General features: G+C 39.1%; 1 protein-coding gene across 1 annotated transcript in view; it reads right to left on the minus strand.

Annotated features, from left to right (window-relative positions):
* Positions 1-20805, minus strand: part of Dgkk (diacylglycerol kinase kappa) — a 148635-nt gene that overhangs the window by 14032 nt on the left and 113798 nt on the right. The window contains exons 14-22 of the mRNA XM_060374512.1: positions 11497-11596; positions 9478-9706; positions 7026-7133; positions 6505-6601; positions 4937-5044; positions 2025-2121; positions 1668-1775; positions 931-1044; positions 500-634 (exon numbers count right to left, since the gene is read on the minus strand). Of these exons, the coding sequence (XP_060230495.1) occupies positions 500-634; positions 931-1044; positions 1668-1775; positions 2025-2121; positions 4937-5044; positions 6505-6601; positions 7026-7133; positions 9478-9706; positions 11497-11596 (1096 nt within the window). The remainder of the gene's footprint in view (positions 1-499; positions 635-930; positions 1045-1667; positions 1776-2024; positions 2122-4936; positions 5045-6504; positions 6602-7025; positions 7134-9477; positions 9707-11496; positions 11597-20805) is intronic.

Raw genomic sequence — 20805 nt, forward strand, 5'->3', positions numbered from 1 at the left:
GAGAGTATATTTAACAGGAACAGTTATTGAAAGAATACATTTCTCTACCACCAAAGGTCTTTAGTTTTCTGTACAGTGTAGGGTGGAGGACAACATTCTTGAAAGGGAAACTGAGTCTTTTATACAGTGTCTTGAAACTGTCATATATATATATATATATATATATGTATATATATGTGTGTATATATATATACATATATATGTGTGTGTATGTATGTGTGTGTCTATATATATATACATACACATGTATGTATATATGTACATATATATGTGTATGTATGTATATTTGTCTTAAGGAGCTTATTTACAAATGCAAGCTCTTAGGAGCCATTCACTTCATTGAGTTTGATGAGGTAACCAGGAGTATGCACTTCTAAATATCTTCAAGGTGCCTGATGCAAATGGCATGCAGAACTTCCTTTGGGGAATTCTTCTTGACTAGAAATGTGATATGTATGAATGAGGTGCCGTAGGAGTTCAAACAGCACTTTTCTCTTACCCGATCTCTCATCAACATCTGGGCAGAATTCTTGTATTTAATCTTGATAAGTCCTGGTTTCTGAATCCAGGCTTCCCCATCCACCTGCACAGGGATACCTTCTTCACCAGTAATAGTTATCATCACTTCATGACACTGTCAGAAAAGGAGAGAGAGGGAGAAAGAGAGAAAAATTAAGAAACTACTATGGACTAACCTGATATTAGGTCACAGTGTGAATGCATATTTGAAAAGACACTGGCAAAAGATATGAATCAGATCATCCCAGGAAGGAGCATGTATTACCTATGATCTTTTTGTTTCTTTTATCCCTGCCTAACAGAATGCCTACTTCCTCTAACCAGAAACTTTTATAAACAAGATGACCTTACATCCTTGGGTTGTAGCTGGAAATTTTACCCCGTATTTGTATCCACCCCACCCTTGCTTACCTGGGCAATTCGATGATGATGCAGGTTGATGATACGAGACATAGCCATCTGCACAGAACCAAAGATTGCCACTACCTCTAGCTTCCCATCATCTATTGCAGGGGCCTCATATTCCTAAGGAAGAAGAATCATGTCACAATTCTTCCAGGAATCCATACTGTGCTTTGAGGACTACTGGTAACAATTGTTTTCTAGCATATGAAGAAATTGAGAAAACTGCGCTGAGTGGGAAAAATAAGGTAAGGAAGCCAAGCTTAAAAAAGAGAATTGTGGTTGCAATTTGAGCTCCTTTGGAGATCACCACTCAACCAATTTCTTCCATGTGCAGTACAGCATCATGAATCCCTGAGACCTGTTCTGTTGGTTTCATGGACTTCTTACATGAACTGAGAGCTCATAGAGCTCATGGCTGATTTCTTGGGAGATATTTTTACTGCCATATTTTCTTGGGATAAAGAACATAGCCTCCTGGATAATCTTCTGAGTATCTTTCAGGCTTTGCTAATGGGAAAGTCAAAACCCAGGTATCACTTGACCTCCTTCTGGGGTTCTTGTTTGATTCTTGTGCTCTGCAATGGCACAAGCTGATCCTACATATCCTGCTAATAAGGATCCAAAGCTTCTCTCATTTACCCCCATTGTCTACATTCCATCGCAGTCAGTCCAGCTCTCCCCTTTCTTAGACAATTGAGTAGATTAGGGCCTATTGTCCCTCCCATTCCTCATTGCACACTTACTGAGGTCGCTGTGTTGCTTCCCCAGAAGTTGACACCTCCAGCATAGCTGGTAATGTTGAGCACTGCAATGCCTTGAAGGTTGGGCAAGGAAATGAGTTCTCCATCACACTGAAAGAGAAGAGTAGCTCATATCACCTGGCATTTCAGATACAGAGATGAGGAAGGGTTTGGTGTTCTCTGCATACTATCATTTTCTTGTCTATGAAATAGAAATAAAACCTTGTGCCTTGTTCCCATGGCTGTGAGCGGGCCTCCCAGAGTTAAATTTGGACAGAACCAAATATAGTGGAAAGGTGATTTTCAATGTCACAAGACTTTCTTTCTCCATGCCCAGGAAACATGCCCTTTTCTACTAACCTCCAGGTGTATGCGCTCTTCCAGTTTCCTGTAAGAACGTTGCAGCAGTTCCTTGCTTCCCAGAAGACCGTACCATATTTTGTTCTTAAGGCGGCTACTACAGAGGAAGAATAGAAAAAGATAGTCAGAAGGTGAAGTGGATGGGGAGAGACAGGAAGAGCAAAACATCTTCTTTCTCAAGTGCCTTTTTTTGTTTTTAATAGAATGCTTTAAATTAATCTTTTGAGAAATTCATATGTACACACAATGTATTTTGATTATTTTCATCCCTTTTCCTCCTGCCCAACTAATTCTTCTGAGATACATTTCAATTTTCTTATCCTTCTTGGTAGGCTGGCCATGTTCCGATGTATATATCAGCAACATTAGTTAGACTTAGTGGTTTATTAAAAAACAAACAACTATTTTGATTTAAATGATGATATTTGATTGTCTGGTATTTCAACATTTTTTTATCTAACTAACTCATTAATGCAACCTAGATGGAAAAACAAATTTGTAGGCAATAATTCAAACAAAATATGACATTTTAATATGACAAGAATTATCATATTTCTTATTTATGTGGGGATTCACAGAAGTACTTTTTAAAAGAAATATATAATGGGAAGTAAAAGAATTGTGAGTTGTGTCCCAATTTTTTCTGAAGGAGTAAATAATAGGAAAATTATTAAAAAAAATACCTAAGGATTCTGTTAAGATGGGAAGGAATTAGATTTTTCCATTTCTGGTAAGAACTTGACAATTAAATTGCTTTTTAGTTATTGGTGCAAATATGAGTGAAGAGTGAATTTGTCATGCAATAAATGTCATGGACAAGAAGTACACTGCTCATCTAAATTATATATGTATATATATGATAATCTATAAAAGATTATTACATATTTTACCAATAACAAGAAAAGAAAGATCTGTATGAATCTAGATATTAACTAAAAAAGAGAGAGAAATACTAATGGAGCTGTTTGAGCAGCATTTGTTGTACAAAAGTATTAAAATAGTGCACTTTGCCTCATAAATATTAAAGTTTTTACATGTTCGTGCTCATGTGTGTGGGATGGAGAAAATATAGAACAGATGAGGATGACAGGAGACTGTGGATGGAATAAAGAAAAATGGGGTTTGTTAGCTATTAAGATTTCCTATAAAAACAGCTTATACTCCCTAAAAGGCTTGAATAGCATTTATGAATTTTTAAACTCATAGAAATCAGCTATCACAGGGAATGTTTTGAAATAAAAAGGTAAAACATTTTTTTTTTCTATTCTGAAACCAAAAGCTTTTTTGGGCACTTTAGTTCAGTCATCTACAAAAATAGGAACTTAATTATACAGAATTGCAAATATACCTGAAAAAAATGATTCTGTAAAATAAATAAATAAATAAATATATAGAAAAATAAATAAATAAATAAATAAATAAGTAAGTAAGTAAATAAATAAATGAAATAAGCACAAGTTTGGGAGACTTTCATCTTTCTATTTCTAAACTTACATCAAACCTACACTTACTAAAGTTACTTGCACAGGATAGACAAAAAGAAAAAAAAAAATCAGTGGAGTGGAAGAGCCCAGAAACAAACCTTTACATTTATGGTCAATTGATTTTTTTTTAAAGATGCTAATACAATTAATTGAGAAAAGATAACTTTTTGAAAAGATATGGTACTGAGACAAATGAGGACTAGTGGTTGTATAAGAATGGCCCACTTATGCTCATATATTTGAATGCTTAGTGACCAGGGAGTGGAACCCTTTGATAAGGTTTAGAAAGACTAGGTGATATGGCCTTTTTGGAGGAAGTGTGCCACGGTAGGTGGGTTTTAATGTTTTCTGGTTCAGTGTTTCTCTCTTTCTCTTGGCCTGTGGATCAGGATAAAGAACCCTCAGCTACCTCTCCAGATCCATCCTGCTCCCATGCTCTCTGCCATAATGATAATGGACTAAAACTCTGAAACTTGAAGCAAGTTCCCAGTGAAATTCCTTCTTTCAAAAGAGTTGCCATGGGCATGGTTTCTTTTCACAACAATAAAACAGTGACTAAGACAGTTTCTTAATGCAAAAGGGTGAATTTAGAACATTAGCTCACACCATACACACAGAGAATAATATAAAGTACATCAGAGACTTAAATGTGAGAGCCCAAACAACACAATTTTGTGAGAAAACAACATTTTCAGACCTTGAATTAGATTAGTATGATACCAGAAGTATGGTCCATGAAGAAAAAAAAAATAACTAGGCCTTATAAAAAATTAAAATGTTTGTACTTAGTGAGTTCCTGCTCAGAAAATGAAAAGATACTAATAAACAGGGAAACTTTGAAAATCATATATCTGGTAACATACTTTGTCATTATGCCAGGTCTTAAGAATCTGAGAAAGAGATTTAGTGGCAGTGGCAGGAGTGGGGTGGTCCTTATAACCTATACTTTTAATTTATAAGTATTTTGAAGCTGACTTAAAGTATATCCATAGGATAAAAGTACGAGGATGTCCCAAGAGAGCCACTCATCAAAGAGTCCAGAGGACCAAATCTGGAACATCAAGAAACAATAGAAGAACCCTGGATACTTTGTAGCCGTGTCACGGAAAATCAGACCTGGAGTCCCTACTAAGACCCAGTTAACCTTTGAGAAACAAAATAGAGTTCAATTCATTCTGTTCTCAAGAGCAGTAACAGAAATTCTCAAGGGTGGTCTATGGACTGGAAGTACAAATGTCTGATGCCAGGGTAATTACATAGAGGAGTCTAACTTTCAGGACATTGTGTCCCCACTAGGCTAGTCTTGGAACCAATGCATTTTACTTCCTAAAGACCTCAGTCTCTCTGTTGCTTGTCTGATGTAGGAATACGTATGTGTATTGCGCAATTGTGTGTGTTTATACACAGGGATGAGCTTCTTCCTCTTACTTGTATTGTTCTGGATGTTCATCTCTTCTGGTATTGAATTCCAAAGAAATTTTTGCATCTAGTCCAATTCCAAAGTAGTTGTTCATTACACACTTTTCTTTGAATCGTCTGAAATTAGACAGGGCAGAATGCAGATAATAAAGCAGGGAAGAAATACAACTGCCACCAGGTGTCAGACTTATTTGCATAATGAAAAAAATCACTGAAGGAAGGCTTCTTGCACTGGGTACAAGTCATGTGGGTTCTTGAAAGGTATGTATAGATGTCTGTTTATGCCCCAAAGTAATTTGTTAGTTTGAAGAGACAATGTCCAGTCACTCTGGGAGCTTTGGTGGGATTATGGGTCATATCAAGGAAGCAAAATTTGTAATCTTAGTTATATTTGTAGGCCTCAAATATGAGTCATGCTTTTCCACATAGAGTGAAACAGTTATGGGCTAATCCCATAACTAATTTGTGAGCATCTTAGGTATATATGTATTTTGATTATTAAGTTGATTAGTGTCAGTGTCAGTGATGTTTGACACCTTCGTGGCACTTTCACAACAGAAAAAGTTTACATATTTCACATTTGAGAGGAGAGTCTAGTAAAAGAGGGCATAAAAACAACAATGGAACAGTAGTTTTCAGTTTCCTGCATTCCTCTAGGGTATTAACATCAAAACTAGAGTATTATAGACCCAGTTCATACCAGCTCATGGGAACTGTGCATATTCAGTCCCATTTTTGCCTTCAATGACATCTCAATTGCTTGGAGTAAGCTACAGTAGGAGGGTTTACACCAGGCATTAATTAGACAATCTTTTTGCACAGCTGGTGCATGTCAGGGCACTGCTTACCACAACTCATAACACAGACCCATAAGCCCTCAAACAGCAATGGTAAAGTTACAGGTTTGCGGGGGGGGGGGGGTGGTGTTGGAAACATGAGTAAGAATAAATTATTTAAGAAACACTTTCTAGTTGTGCCCTTCTTTTGAGAAGCTGAAAAAGGTTCAGTTTAGCTGTCCAAACATAGGGAGCTTTACATTAATCACTACAGTTATCTTGGTTTTGCCTCCCTTGACCGCAGTGAGAATTTGGAGTTTCTCTGACTAACATCTCACTCAATTGATCTAAGAAAACTCAAAATGATTGAATATGGTAGAATTTGGCTGCTGGGATATTTTGGAGGAGCAGGACTGGTGAAATAAGTGTCCTTAAATTTCCTATCTAGTCCCTTATATGACCATTATTTCTATGTATCTTCAACTCTTTACAATTAAAAGCAACACTGAGAAAGTCAGTCCTCTGAAATAACAACTATGCTTACAATGCATACAGCACTTAAATGTGAATATAATTATAGCTCAGTACAGATACAAATTGAAAAAACTTATATGCCAAGTCCAGCGATTATCTTCATTTTCCATTTGAAAAAAGCTATGGCTTATATTGGATAAATAACTAACTGGGCAGGTCATGCAATTAGTAAAGTAGAATCAGTATTTGACTCTGGATATGGTGAGACTGTGCTACCAAGAAGAGAGACAGAAAAGCCATTAAAAGGTCATGCAGTTTCATACTTACATCGTTTCAGGTGAAACATGTAAGTGGTCTAGATCAAGGTTATCCAGGTCTTCACTTTTGAGAGAAGATATAGAAGATAAGGTGCCACACTGAGAACCTAAACATGAAAAACATCACCTTAGATACAAATGCAAACAAAAAGTCTTCCCCCCCCACCTTGTGATCAGCCCTGCTTTCCTTGTTGAGTTCAATAGCTTTATCCTAAATAAACTTCAGTGTTCTTATGCCACGTAGGACCCCTTAGTTACTTTTAGATGGCTATGGACTTTCATTGAGAAGAAGATAAAGCTGAGGTGTTTGCTGGCTGGCAGTGAAAACAAATTAAATTCATAGCTCTTATCAGGCTAGTATTTTCAAAGTGTCTAACATAATGGTTCCTGTAGTAACTGGCATGAAGTAGTGTGGAGTTTCTGGGAAAAGAGTCAGGCCTGTTTGCTCTAGAGTGAGATCATGTCTAAAGGCAGACTTTATAACCATGGTGGTAGTACTAAAGGGTAAAATAAGAAAAGAAAGACCCTTACGGTGTCTCGGGTGCATCTGATTAAAGTCCTCTGAGCTATCTTCTCCCAAGAAGAAAGTCGATGGGAAGTTCTTAACTGATAAGGTTTGTCTGGTTTCTTCATCCAGGACTACAGAAAAAGTGAAAGGAAGAAATTGAGGGATTGAAGTGGGTATGGAAGAAGAGAAGTAGAGAAGGTTGAAAGACTAGTGACATTTATCAAACATGTTCTGAGCATTTATATGTGGGTAGACAATGAGACTCCTCTCTTGCTTCATGATGCCTCTTGTATTCCCCCATTCTTTTTTAATTTTTTATTAGTTACATTTTATTAACTCTGTATCCCAGCTGTATCCCGCTTCCTCATTCCCTCCCAAGCCCTCCCTCCCTCATCTCCTCCCTGCCCCTTTCCAAGTCCACTGATTGGGGAGGACCTCCTCCCCTTTCATCTGACCCTGTTTTATCAGGTATCTTCAGGACTGGCTGCAAAGCCCTCCTCTGTGGCCTAACAGGACTGCTCCTCCCTTGGGGGGTGGGGAGACCAAAGAGCCAGTCATTGAGTTCCTGTTAGAAATAGTCCTTGTTCCCCTCACTATGGAAAACCAGTTGGTTACTGAGCTACCATGGGCTACATCTGAGCAGAGGTTCTAGGTTATATCCATACATGGTCCTAGGTGGAGTATCAGTCTCAGAAAAGACCCTGTGCCCAGATATATTTGGTCCTTGTGGAGCTCCTATCCTTTCCACGTCATATAAACTCCCCCTTCTTTCATATGGTTCCCTGCACTCTGCCGAAGGTTTGGTTATGAGTATTAGTGTCATTTCCACGTCATTTTAGGTCCATGTTTAAAACTTTCTGTTTTCTTTTATTCTTTTTCTATAACCTACACAACACACATAGTAGTGAGTAGAGACTTGGGAAGGGTGATATAAAATAAAGTAGAAATCATTATTCTCTTCTACCTCTATTTTATTAGTTTATACGCTCACATATTTGTTCAGCCTTCAACTTTAGGACAATGTTACTCAGGTGTGTGAATGCATGTGTGATATAGGTGTATGCATGATATGTATATGGTGTGCGTGTGCATGTGTGTTCGTGCACGCATGGGTGCAGCTACTTGTCTGGCACAGCATACATGTGGAAGAGGACAACTTCGGGAATCAATTCTCATCTTCCACCTTGCTTCAATAAGATATCTCTTGTTCTTTGCTGTATACACTCGGGCTAGCACACAAGCTTCCAATGAGCCTCCTGTGTCTCTCCCATTTCTCCAGAGAGGAAAACTGAATTTACAGATGTGTTTGTGACCACACCCTCCTTTGACATGGGTTCTGGAGATTCAACTCAGGTTGTTAGCTATGAACATCAAGTGCCTTCCCCGCTGAGCCATCTCTCTGTCCCTTTACTCTTTGCTCAAATGTCTCACCCAGTACCCATGACATTTGTGATGTTACTATGTTTTTTTTTTTTCTGTCAGCTATATGTTGTACAGCTCATGTGTTCAGCTTCTGCCAAGGCTCATATGTGCATTCACTGCCTTACTGCCAAGTCTTCATTTGCCCCATGATCACAAACTACAACCTCTAAATTTAACATGTGTTGAGGGGACAGACTAAAGATGGGTTGTGATGGAGCTATGGCTAAGTCAATTTAATTTGCTCTTCTTTACTACAGAAGTAGAAACAATTTTTTTAATTTTTGGAAAGTAACTATAGAAACAGAAAGAAAGTGATTATTTAATCAATTTACAGCACAAAATGGAGATGTCCATTCTCAGGAACATGGCTAAAGTTTCTCCTAAAGGTACCAAGGCAGGGAGAATCACCAAAGGCTAACAGAAAATAATTCCATCTTACATGGGACTTCTGCTCAATTCTAATAGCTCCATTAAAACACATTTTATCTTACAGAATCTTTTTATTTATTTATTTACCTTTTTATTTAGTTTTCAAAGGAGTATTATGGAGGTGAAGAGGTCATAAAAATATATGAGAAAGTTTAAAACTTCATACTAAGCTGAAAGTTTGGAAAATGTCAAGAATTCTGGGCAATGGCAATCGCTGTCAAGTCAGCAAGACCAATCTTAGGATCCCTATGCCTGACTACCAGTGTGTAAGACATGCAAAGATGAACACCATGACAAGAAATGAAGCTGACAGAGCTTTCAGCAGTGTTACTTACATTACTTGTAGTGGTTTAAGATGATTGCCAGTTCCCAAAATAGAGAAGTATAGGAACGGAAAGAGAAGTATAGGTCGGAAAGAAGTAAAAAGGACAGCTTATGTGGACTGAAGCGTTTCAAGCCAGCAGTCAGAGGGCTGACTTGGAATGCAACACAAATGCAAAATCCAGTCAAGGGTTGTCAGTGAGGTGATAACAAAACCCAGACTAAGGGTGACCAGACTGTGTTCCTCAGGGGAGGAACACTTGTTTTTTCCTATCCTACTCATAGTAACTCTAATCACCTTACCTTGTTCAACCTGGAATATGATGAGTTTCAAGGATTGCTGGAGGTTCAGAGCTCTTGCGGTCAACTCCAATTTGGACTTTGCTATGTGGTCTATTTGAGGGATGAAGGACTTTCTATCTGCTTTGCCATTGTCTGCATACGCTGTGGCTCCTTTCACAGCAGAAGTAGATGCTTCATCCTCAGCCAGGACATCAATAACAACACTGAGTTTATCATACATTAAGTCACTCTATAGAGGGAAGAGGGAAATGTGATATAGTTATGGTATGGGGAAGTCTAAAAGATAATAATATGCCAGAAACACTGAGTGTATTATTCCATATGTAAGGTGATGAAGTACAAGTTGTGCTGGCACCTAAATAATTAGTGTATTAAACACATACTATTTGTATCTGAGAAGCTTTGGGTTTCTATGCATGATCATACTTTTTCTCACGTCAAGGTGACCCTTAAATTTGTGAGGAACATGGCTAAAATAGAGAAATCAAAACACTTTTGTGTACTTTCACAAGCATGCTCCTATGAATGCTGGTGTGCATTTCCATAGTGTCAGTGTCTGTCTTTATACACACACGTGTTTTAAGAATGTGCATCTGCCACATGATTTCAACTTTTTTTTTTTTTTTGCTTAGTACAGTGGTGTTCAACCTTCCTAATGTTGTGATTCTTTAATGCTGCCCCCATGTTGTGGTGACTGGCAGCCATCAAGTTATTTTTGTTGCTACTTCCTAACTGCAATTTTGCTACTGTTATGAATTGTATTTTAAGTATCTAATATGCAAGATATCTGATATGCAACCCTTGTTAAAGGGTTGCTCAAATCCCAAAGGGATCACAACACACAGGTTGAGAACCACTGACTTAATAGTTTGTGACATGAGACAAGTTATTTGACTTTTTTGTCCCTCCACAAGTGTGAGAATTATATAAGTTGATACATTAAAAGCACTTAGAAAAAACTCTGACACAAAGTGTGTACTATAAGTGTGTATTGTTACAGAGGTAAGTGTAGGTTTATGTCTTTTACATTTTTTAATGTGGATGTGGTATGCATGTTCATGTATATGAATGTTTTTGCACATATGTGGGTGTACATGTGTATGGGGGCGGTGGAAACCAGAGGGTAACATCAGGATTATTCTCAGTGACTCCTCCACCCTCTTTACTGAATAAGTTCTCTGAATAAAATTCTCAACTCCCTGATATGCATAGTCTCTAGCTAGATTGTTCTCAGAATCCCTTGTTTCTGCTTTCCAGAACTGGAATTATAATGCTCACCAAGAAATTATGTGGGTTTTGGGAGATACAAACTCCATTCTTCACATTTACATAGGAAACACTTTAACTGTTGAGCCATGTCTCCAACCTGGCATATTTCTATTGTATAAACATGTTTGCAGTGTTGGGGCTAGAATTTATGGCCGTATACATTTATAACAAACATTGTACTGACTGAGTAATATATCTACCTTATGGTCGATTTATATGTAATACATTTTCCTGCATGCTTTGGTACATAACTTGATTCACTGATGCTTAATGTATACTAGTGTCTATTTGTGGGCAGATTCTTGGTATATACCTAGGTGCATGGCATGTATATATACATGCAAAGTGCCGGTCTTCATTTGGGAAAGATGACAGTGATGAAATTGGGCCTTCCACATCAAGAACATTTACCAGCTACTTAATTCAGCCATTACTTTATGATTCCCCAATAAGAGGCATGTCTTCTTTGATTGAAAAAGTGAGTCCTGGCTCATAAAGAGATGAGACACAGATGGGTAAGCTAACTGACACATGCCTTTAATCCCATCACTAAGTGAGGCAGAGGCAGGCAGACCTCTGTGAGTCCGAGGGCAGCCTGCTCTATGAAGTGAGTCCAGGACAGCCAAGGTAACACAGAGAAACCCTACCTCAAAAACAGAGAGAGTGAGAGAGGCAGAGAGAGACAGAGACAGAGAGAGGCAAGGAGGGAGGGACAGAGGGAGAGAGGAGACACTAGGAAAGGAAGCTTACTTTCAAAATCACAGACTCCACTGTTGTGTTGTTCTGTTTTATTTGCTTCCAGGCCTTTACGATATCAGCCACAAAATCTTCCACTGCTGAGCATAGGAATCTGGAAAATATTAGGTATATGACATATGTGAGGCCCAGAGTCCTTATCTCTTATAACAGAATCAATATATATCTTCCTCCTCTTTTCATCTCTCTTTCACAACACAGCCTATATTCTCTGTCCTGTCTCTAACTTCCCATCTCATTCTTCTTTCTTTCTTTTATTTCTACCTGTACATATGATGAAATATACCCCTTTCACACTTAGGCCCAGTTTCATCCTGAGAGAGCAAAGAATGCAAAATTGTTTTTTGAGTATTGGTTTAAAGTTTAAAGCACAAGAGAGAACAAAGGCCAGCCAGGTGGAGACATGTCTAGTCACCTGGGGGGAGGAACTACCCTTACCACATTCTTTTCCTGCCCACTAGAGATTAGTTGCTAGGAAACTGGCCCAGATGGCCAGTACAGAACCATTTATGGTCTTGGAGTTAAAGTAAACCAATCATTTCAAAAGTCAATTTCCCTTACCCAATCATGTAACACCAAGGCATGTAACTCCCCACTTAAGGTTTTGCCCTTTAAAAATCATGTTCCCCATGCTGGAGAGGATGTGGAGAAAAAGAAACCCTCCTCCACTGCTGCTGGGAATGTAAACTTGTACAACCACTCTGGAAAGCAATCTGGCACATTCTCGGACAATTAGGAATAGTGCTTCCTCAAGACCCATCTGTATCACTCCTACACATAGATCCAAAAGATGCTCAAGTACACAACAAGGACATTTGCTCAACCACGTTTGTAGCAGCTTTATTTGTGATAGCCAGAAGCTGGAAACAACCCAGATGTACTTCAATGGAGGAATGGATACAGAAATTGTGGTACTTTTACACAATGGAATACTACTCAGCAATTAAAAACAAGGAAGGCATGAAATTTGCAGGTAAATGGTGGGAACTGGAAAAGAGCATACTGAGTGAGGTATCACAGAAACAGAACATATAATATAGGATAAACATACTAAAAACCTGTACACCTAAAGAAGGTAATAAAGAAGGAGGATTCTGGCTAAGATGCTCAATCCCCATTTAGAAAGGCAAAGAGGATGGACAACAGAGGAGGGAGAAAACAGGGAACAGTACAGTAGCCTTTAACAGAGGGCCTCGGAAAGGTTCTACCCTGCAGGGTATCGAGGCAGATGCTGAGACTCATAGCCAAACTGGGCAGAGTGCAGGGACTCTTATGAAAGAAGTGAGAGATAGTAAGACCTGGAGAGGACAGGAGCTCCACAGGAGAGCGACAAATTCAAAAAGTTTGGGCACAGGGGTCTTTTCTGAGACTGATACTCCAGCCAAGGACCACTCATGGGGATGGCCTGGAACCCCTGCACAGAGGTAGCCCATGGCAGTTCAGTGTCTAAGTGGGTTCCATAGTAATGGGGACAGGGACTGTCTCTGACAGGAACTGATTGGCCTGCTCTTTGATCACCTCCCCCTGAGGGGGACAGCCTTACCAGGCCACAGAGGAAGACAATTCAACCACTCCTGATGAGACCTGATAGACTAGGATCAGAGGGAAAGGGAGGCCCCTTATCAGTGGTCTGGGAGAGAGGCATGAGTGGGGAAGAGGGAGGGAGTGAGATTGGGAAGGGAGGAGGGAGGGAGGTACAGGGGAGCTACAAAGTGAATAAACTAATTAATAAAAATAAATTTTAAAAATGTCAGTTTGGACTGAATGATCAAGTTGTTAAAAAAAAAAGTTCCCCTAGATCTCCATGCCACACTCCTCCTCTTCACAGGGAGGTTGCTGTGACCCGGGCTTGAGATTGTATTAAACAAAATCTCATGTATTTTGCAAGGGACTTGACTTCTGGTGGTCTTTTGGGGTTTCAAAATTTGAGCACAACAATCCCACTTCCCAAGTGATGCACTTGAGAGAGGTTTGCTAGAATTTCTTAGTGATGGTTGTTAACTACCACAAAAAAAATTATTTGGTTAACATTTTCAACTTGGGTCAACCAACTCTGGTTCAAGGGCTACCTGATAAAGTATAAATGTCAAGAATTTTTACTCCCAAGAGTACTAAGAAAAATGAATGACCCAAATATTTAGGAGGGTATGTGTTGCTTGCGTTATAAGATGGCAGACACCAGGACCAAACTTCTGCTTTCCCTGGAACTGACAGGTAAGGTGTCAGTCCCTGGACCATGAACACTTGGCTTAAACTTCCTCTATTTCCCTAACTTCTGGGGCTGACTAGACCTAGGACCCTGAATCTTCAGACCAAACTTCCATCACCCACTAGTTCCTGATGCCCAGAGGTAAGGACTCCCCAGAGACCCCTGCCCACACGTCTGTGGATCCCCTAGTTCCTAGACCTGAAAATCAATCTCCATTTTGTCAGCCCCCAGCCCACATTTCTAATTGATGGGCTATTGGTATAATGTTCTTTTGGAATGTATACAATTTATCCTTGTTCATTCAAATGCTGATTTCTCTACCCCACTATCTGGTTTCAATCAGGACATTGGATTGTGATGCTGCTTCTAAGCATCACCTGTCACAAGTTTGTGTAAACTTGCCAAAATTGTTCTCTGTAATTGTCAGTTATACAACCAGCTAGTACTGTTCAATGGTGAGAAGAGGGTGGGACATCCTGGTCTGGAGGGGAGGAGAAAGAAGCAGGGGGGAGGAAGGAGTAGGAGAGAGAGAGAGATCAGATCAGCAGGAGGAGACTTCAAACCATGAGGAGAGATGAACCAAACCTAAGATATGACTAACAGCAAGTTTAATGGGTGAAATCTTAATGGTAGGAAAATATATGGGCTTGGAGATTTAAGTGAGAGAAACTTAAAGAAATCCCACTGAAATCAGGGACAAGACAAGGCTGCCCACTCTCTCCATATCTCTTCAACAGAGTTCTGGAAGTCCTTGCTAGAGCAATAAGACAGTTGAAGGAGATCAAGGGGATACAAATTGGAAAGGAAGAAGTCAAATTAACACTATTTGCAGATGATATGATAGTATGCCTGAGTGACCCCAAAAGTTCTACCAGGGAACTCCTACAACTGATAAACACCTTCAGCAACGTGGCCGGATACAAAATTAACTCAAAAAAATCAGTAGCCCTCCTGTATACAAAAGACAAAAGGGCTGAGAAAGAAATTAGGGAAACAACACCATTCACAATAGCCACAAATGACATAAAGTACCTTGGTGTAACCCTTACCAAGCAAGTCAAAGACTTGTAAGAAAAAATTTCAAATCTCTGAAGAAAGAATTAGAAGATATCAGAAGATGAAAAGATCTCCTATGCTCATGGCTTGGCAGGATTAACATAGGAAAAATGGCCATCTTACCAAATGCAATCTACAGATTCAATGCAATCCCCAACAAATTACCAACACAATTTTTTACAGACCTGGAAAGAAAAATTCTCAACTTCATATGGAATAACAAGAAACCCAGAATTGCTAAAACAATCCTCTACAATAAAAGATCTTCTGGAGGTATCTACATCCCTGATCTTAAGTTGTACTATAGAGCAACAGTTATAAAAACTGCATGGTACTGGCATAGAAACAGACTGGTGGATCAATGGAACCGAACAGAAGACCCAGAATTAAACCCACACACTAATGGACACCTGATCTTTGACAAAGATGCCAAAATCATACAATGGAAAAAAGATAGCATCTTCAACAAATGGTGCTGGTCTAACTGGATGTCTACATGTAGAAAAATGCAAATAGATCCATACTTATCACCCTGCACAAAACGAAAGTCCAAGTGGATCAAAGAAATCAACATAAAACCCGACACATTAAATCGGTTAGAAGAAAAAGTGGAGAAGACCCTAGAACTCATTGGCACAGGAGACAACTTCCTGAACAGAACACCAACAGCACAGGCTCTAACAGCAACAATCAATAAATGGGACGTCATAAAACTGAAAAGCTTCTGTAAAGCAAAGGACACCATCATCAAAACAAAATGACAGCCTACAGATTGGGAAAGAATCTTCACCACCCCTTTATCTGACAGAGGGCTAATATACAGTATATATAAAGAGCTAAAGAAGCTGAAAAGCAGCAAACTGAGTAATCCAATTAAAAAAAATGGGGAACAGAGCTAAACAGAGAACTCTCTGTAGAGGAATATCGAATGGCAGAGAAACACTTAAAGAAATGCTCAGTGTCATTAGCCATTAGGGAAATGCAAATCAAAACAACCCTAAGATTTCACCTTACATCCATCAGAATGGCCAAGATGAAAAACTAGAGTGACAACACATGCTGGAGAGGTTGTGGAGAAAGGGGAACCCTCCTCCACTGCTGGTGGGAATGTAAACTTGTACAACCACTCTGGAAATCAATCTAGCAATTTCTCAGACAACTAGGAATAGCGCTTCCTCAAGATCTAGCCATAGCACTCCTAGGCATATATCCAAAAGAGGCTCAAGTACACAATAAGGACATTTGCTCAACCATGTTTGTAACAGCTTTATTTGTAATAGCCAGAAGCTGGAAACAGCCCAGATGCCCCTCAACTGAAGAATGGATGCAGAAATTGTAGTACATCTACACAAATGGAATATTACTTAGCAATGAAAAATAAGGAAATCATGAAATTTGTAGGTAAATGGTGGGACCTGGAAAGGATCATCCTGAGTGACCTGTTCCAGAAGCAGAAAGACACACATGGTATATACTCAATCATATAGACATGTAACACAGGATACACCTACTAAAATCTGTACATCTAAAGAAACTAAGCAAGAGAGAGGACTGTGACTAAAATGCTAAATCCTCATCCTGAAAGGCAAAGAGGAAGGACATCAGAAGAAGAAGAAAACAGGAAACAAGCTAGAAACCCACCACGGAAGGCCTCTGAAAGTCTCTGCCCTGCAGACTATAAAAACATATGCTGAGACTTATGGCCAACTCTTGGGCAGTGTGCATGTAATCTTATGTAAGAAGTGGGAAATAGTAAGATCTGGAGAGGACAGGAACTCCACAAGGAGAGCAACAGAACCAGAAATTTGAACACAGAGATCTTCCCAGAGACTCATACTCCAACCAAGTACCATGCTTGTAGATAACCTAGAACCCCTGCACAGATGTAGCCCATGGCAGTTTAGTGTCCAAGTGGGTTATATAGTAATGGGAAGAGGGACTGCCTCTAACATAATCTGATTGGCCTGCTCTTTGATCACCTCCCCCTGAGGGGAAAGCAGCCTTACCAGGCTACAGAAGATGACAATGCAGCCACTCCTGATGTGATCTGATAGACTAGATCAGAAGGAAGGAGAGGAGGACCTCCCCTATCATTGGACTTGGGGAGGGGCATGTGTGAAGAAGGGGGAGGGAGGGTGGGATTGGGAGGGGAGGAGGGAGGGGCTAATGGGAGAATACAAAGTGAATAAAGTGTAATTAATAAAAAATAAAATAAATAAGAAATAAAAAAGAATAACCAATAAAAAAAGATGGAATAACTATTGCCCAGCATTGTGCTCTAGGTTAATTAAATAAATCCTAGTCTCTGTGTGGTGATTTGTGTATACAAGTGGTTTAGGAATAACCACTCCTTAACTGAAAGATAAATCAATAATAAATATTAATAACCCACAACAACGGATTAACTTCAGATGCTCAAGTTCCAGTGCAGAAAGAAGCAAACAATTAATAATAACATGACAGTCCAAGAAAACATATATCCACAAAAATTACTGATCCCATAATAATAAATCCCAATGAAAATGAGTGGGGAGAATTTCTAGAGAAATGATTTGAAAGAATGAGTATAACTATGTCCAAGCGAATCAAAGAAGACGAGAATGTTATTTAAATGAACAAAAAGATGAGGAAGTCAATGCAAGTTATGAAAAGAGAATTCAGTAAAGGCATAAAATTACTGAGGAAAAGCCAAACTGAAAGAAATCATGCTGGAAATGAAAAAGTCAATAAGCAGGACTTCTGGGTAAAATTGTGGACTAGATTGGTTGGAGAAACAGTCTCATGAAAGACCCCTGTGCCCTGACATATTTGGTCCTTGTGGCGCTCCTGTACTCTCCAGGTCTTACTAACTCCCCCTTCTTTCATAGGATTCCCTGTACTCTGCCCAAGGTTTGGTTATGAGTCTTAATATCTGCTTTGATACACTGCTAGGTAGAGTCTTTCAGAGGCCCTTTCTGGTAGGCTCCTGTCCTGTAAACTTGTTCTCTCCTACATCCAATGTCCTTCCCATTTATCTTTCTAAGTGAGGATTGGTCCTATTACCCTGAGTCCTCTTTCTTATTTATCTTCTTTAGGTGTATAGATTTCATTATATTTCTCCTATCTTATAGGTCTATATAAGTGAGTATATACCATGTGTGTATTTCTGCTTCTGGGATACCTCACTCAGGATGATCGTTTCTAAGTCCCACCATTTGCCTGCAAATTTCATGATTTCCTCATTTTTAGTTACTGAGTAGTATTCCATTGTGTAAATGTACCACAGTTTCTATTTCTTCAACAAAGGACCATGTATGGATAAAATCTAGAACCCCTGCTCAGATATAGCCCATGGTAGCTCAGTGTCCAAATGGGTTCTCTAATAAGGGGAACAGGGACTATTTCTGACATGAACTCAATTTGCGCGCTCTTCCACACACCCCCGTCACGATGGAGGAGCAGCCTTGCTAGGCCACAGAAGAGGACATTGCAGCCAGTCCTGAAGAGACTTGATAAGCTAGGGTCAGATGGAAGGGGAGGAGGTCCTCCCCTGTTAGTGGACTTGGAAAGGGGCAGGGAGAAGACACGAGAGGGAAGGTGAAATAGGGAGGGAATGAGGAAGGGAGCTACGGCTGGGATACAAAGGAAATAACCTGTGATCAATATAAAATTAATTAATTAATTAATTAATTATTAATTAAAAATAAAAACTTAAAAATTTTTGGACTAGAAGCCATGCTGGAGCATGGATAGCTTATTACAGTTAAGGAATCTAAATATATTAACATCCAGTCAGTTTCTTCTCCAGGCCTAGAGTACTTGATCAAAACACAACAAACCTCAGATACTATCAAACCCACGGACTATCTCTACTAGTAGCCTCTACTTGCTGCTGTGATTGCAACCAGTGCAGCCACAACCATCATACAGCCATTCCATTCCACTTAAAATAGGATAAAGAATCCTACCAGGATAGCTACAAAAGTAGTGTTGGTAAGGATTTCACAGAAGAATTTCTCAGTGACTATTGCCAGTGCCCCCATCAGTGCCCCAATGCAGGAGCTAAGCATGGCTCTAAACAATGCTTTAGGCACCACACAGTCAGCAGATACTCCTGATTTTGTGTGAATGTGTTAAGTGTGGCTAGATGGAGTTTGCCTCAGCTACCCAGAGACCACAGAACAGAGTCAAGAAAACTAACACAAGAGGATTTGGGAGCTCACAAAAGAAAAATTGTATGGGACCAGGACCAGGACCAGGACCAGGACTAGGACCAGAGAGAAAAAGCAGTGACTCTGACAAAAAGAAGAAGAAGGGGAAAAAAGTAAAAAAGCAAAATGACATTCAGCACATGGATCTTGTTTTCTTACATCTTCACCCAACTCTCCTCCCTCTTCTACAGCTGTTTCTTATCTACATTATACAGTAGAGCATTCTAGAAGGCCAACACTGTCCCCTACTGTTCACACCTTGTGCTGTTTTACTCCCTCTTTTTCTTTCTTTTTTTTTTCCTTCCTCCTTTCGTGTATCTGTTCCTTAGTATTTCATTTACTAAAGCCCAAAGGCTCACCTTTTTTATGGTATTGGGATACCTTTCTTTACCTCCTCTTTTTAGTCTTCAATTAATCAAAACTCCCACACTTTGACCTCATTTTTTCTTTGCCTCAATTATTCCCACTGCTACGACTACTACCCCTTTCCTCTACTTCCAACGTAACAGCATAATAGTCATCACTGGACTCAGTGTAATTGTTTACCTCTCCTCCTTTTCTTTTCCATTCTGCTCAGACGAGCATATTAGCATAACAATAGCACTGGGGTTCCTTTATTCTCTAAAGTAATCGGTACTTAGTAAGTGTCTGTTTTGAAGTCACTTTCTACTATATTATCAGTCACTACAGGATGGTGACTGGTGCTTCAGACAGTAGTCAGCCCTCAGACTGAAGGTTGAGCCTGTGGAACACTAGTCTAACAAATGAAAACATCACCACAACTGCTACAACCTAGTCTCACCTGAACACTATAAATGTATTCACTGAAAAAAAAAAAAGAGAGGCAACCAGAAGTAAAATAAAATAAAATAAAATAAAGCCAGCAAATCTTAACCAATGATATAACTCCCAAAAGGCTAGTCCCAATGCAAAAGAACAAGTAACATGAAACCCAAGACAGCTTATCTCCTCCAAAATTTACCAACCAGTAGTGACCCATATTCAAATGGCCTAGAAAAAAATTCCAGGTGCAGAATGCAAAACAATAATTATACATATGTACCAATATCTCAAAGAGGACTCTAATACTTTCAAAGATAACACAAAGAGATGTTGGAATGAAACAAGGATATCGGTTCAGGATGTGAAAATAGAATTTAATTGAGCTATGCATACCTAAGAAAACCCAAACCAAATAATGATGGAAATGAAAAACACACTCAATCAAATAAAAACTTCAGTGAAAAGCCTTACCAATACAGGCTGAATCATGTATAAGATAGACTGTTATGGTATGAAGACAGCATAGTGCAACAGCTCTCAACCTGAGAGTTAAAACCCCTTTGGGGGTCAAATGACTTTCACAGCAGTCACCTAAGACCATCAGAAAACATAGATATTTACATTATGATTCATAACAGTAGCAAAATTACAGTTATGAAGTAGCAATGAAATAATGTTACGGTTGGGGTCACCACATCATGACGAGCTATGTTAAATGGTCACAGCATTTGGAAGGTTGAGAACCACTGGAACAGAAGAATTGGGTCATTCATTCAAAGCCAATGACACATCTAAAACAATGCTTGAACAGAACATGCATGAACTCCGAGACTCCATGGAAAGGCAAAAGCTATGTATTATTATCATACAAGAAGGGAAAGATTTTCTTGCAAGAAGCATAAAAAACAAATGTAATAAGATTATAGAAGAAAACTTGCCAAATTAAGAGGGAGAGCCACTCATACAGGTATAAGATACACACAAAGCACAAAAAAGTACCAGAAAAGAAACACTTCCATAAGTTGGAACACTAGATGTACAGAATAAAGAAAATATATTAAAAGC

Source organism: Meriones unguiculatus, chromosome X, assembly GCF_030254825.1.
Source record: "Meriones unguiculatus strain TT.TT164.6M chromosome X, Bangor_MerUng_6.1, whole genome shotgun sequence".
Taxonomy (NCBI): Eukaryota; Metazoa; Chordata; class Mammalia; order Rodentia; family Muridae; genus Meriones; species Meriones unguiculatus.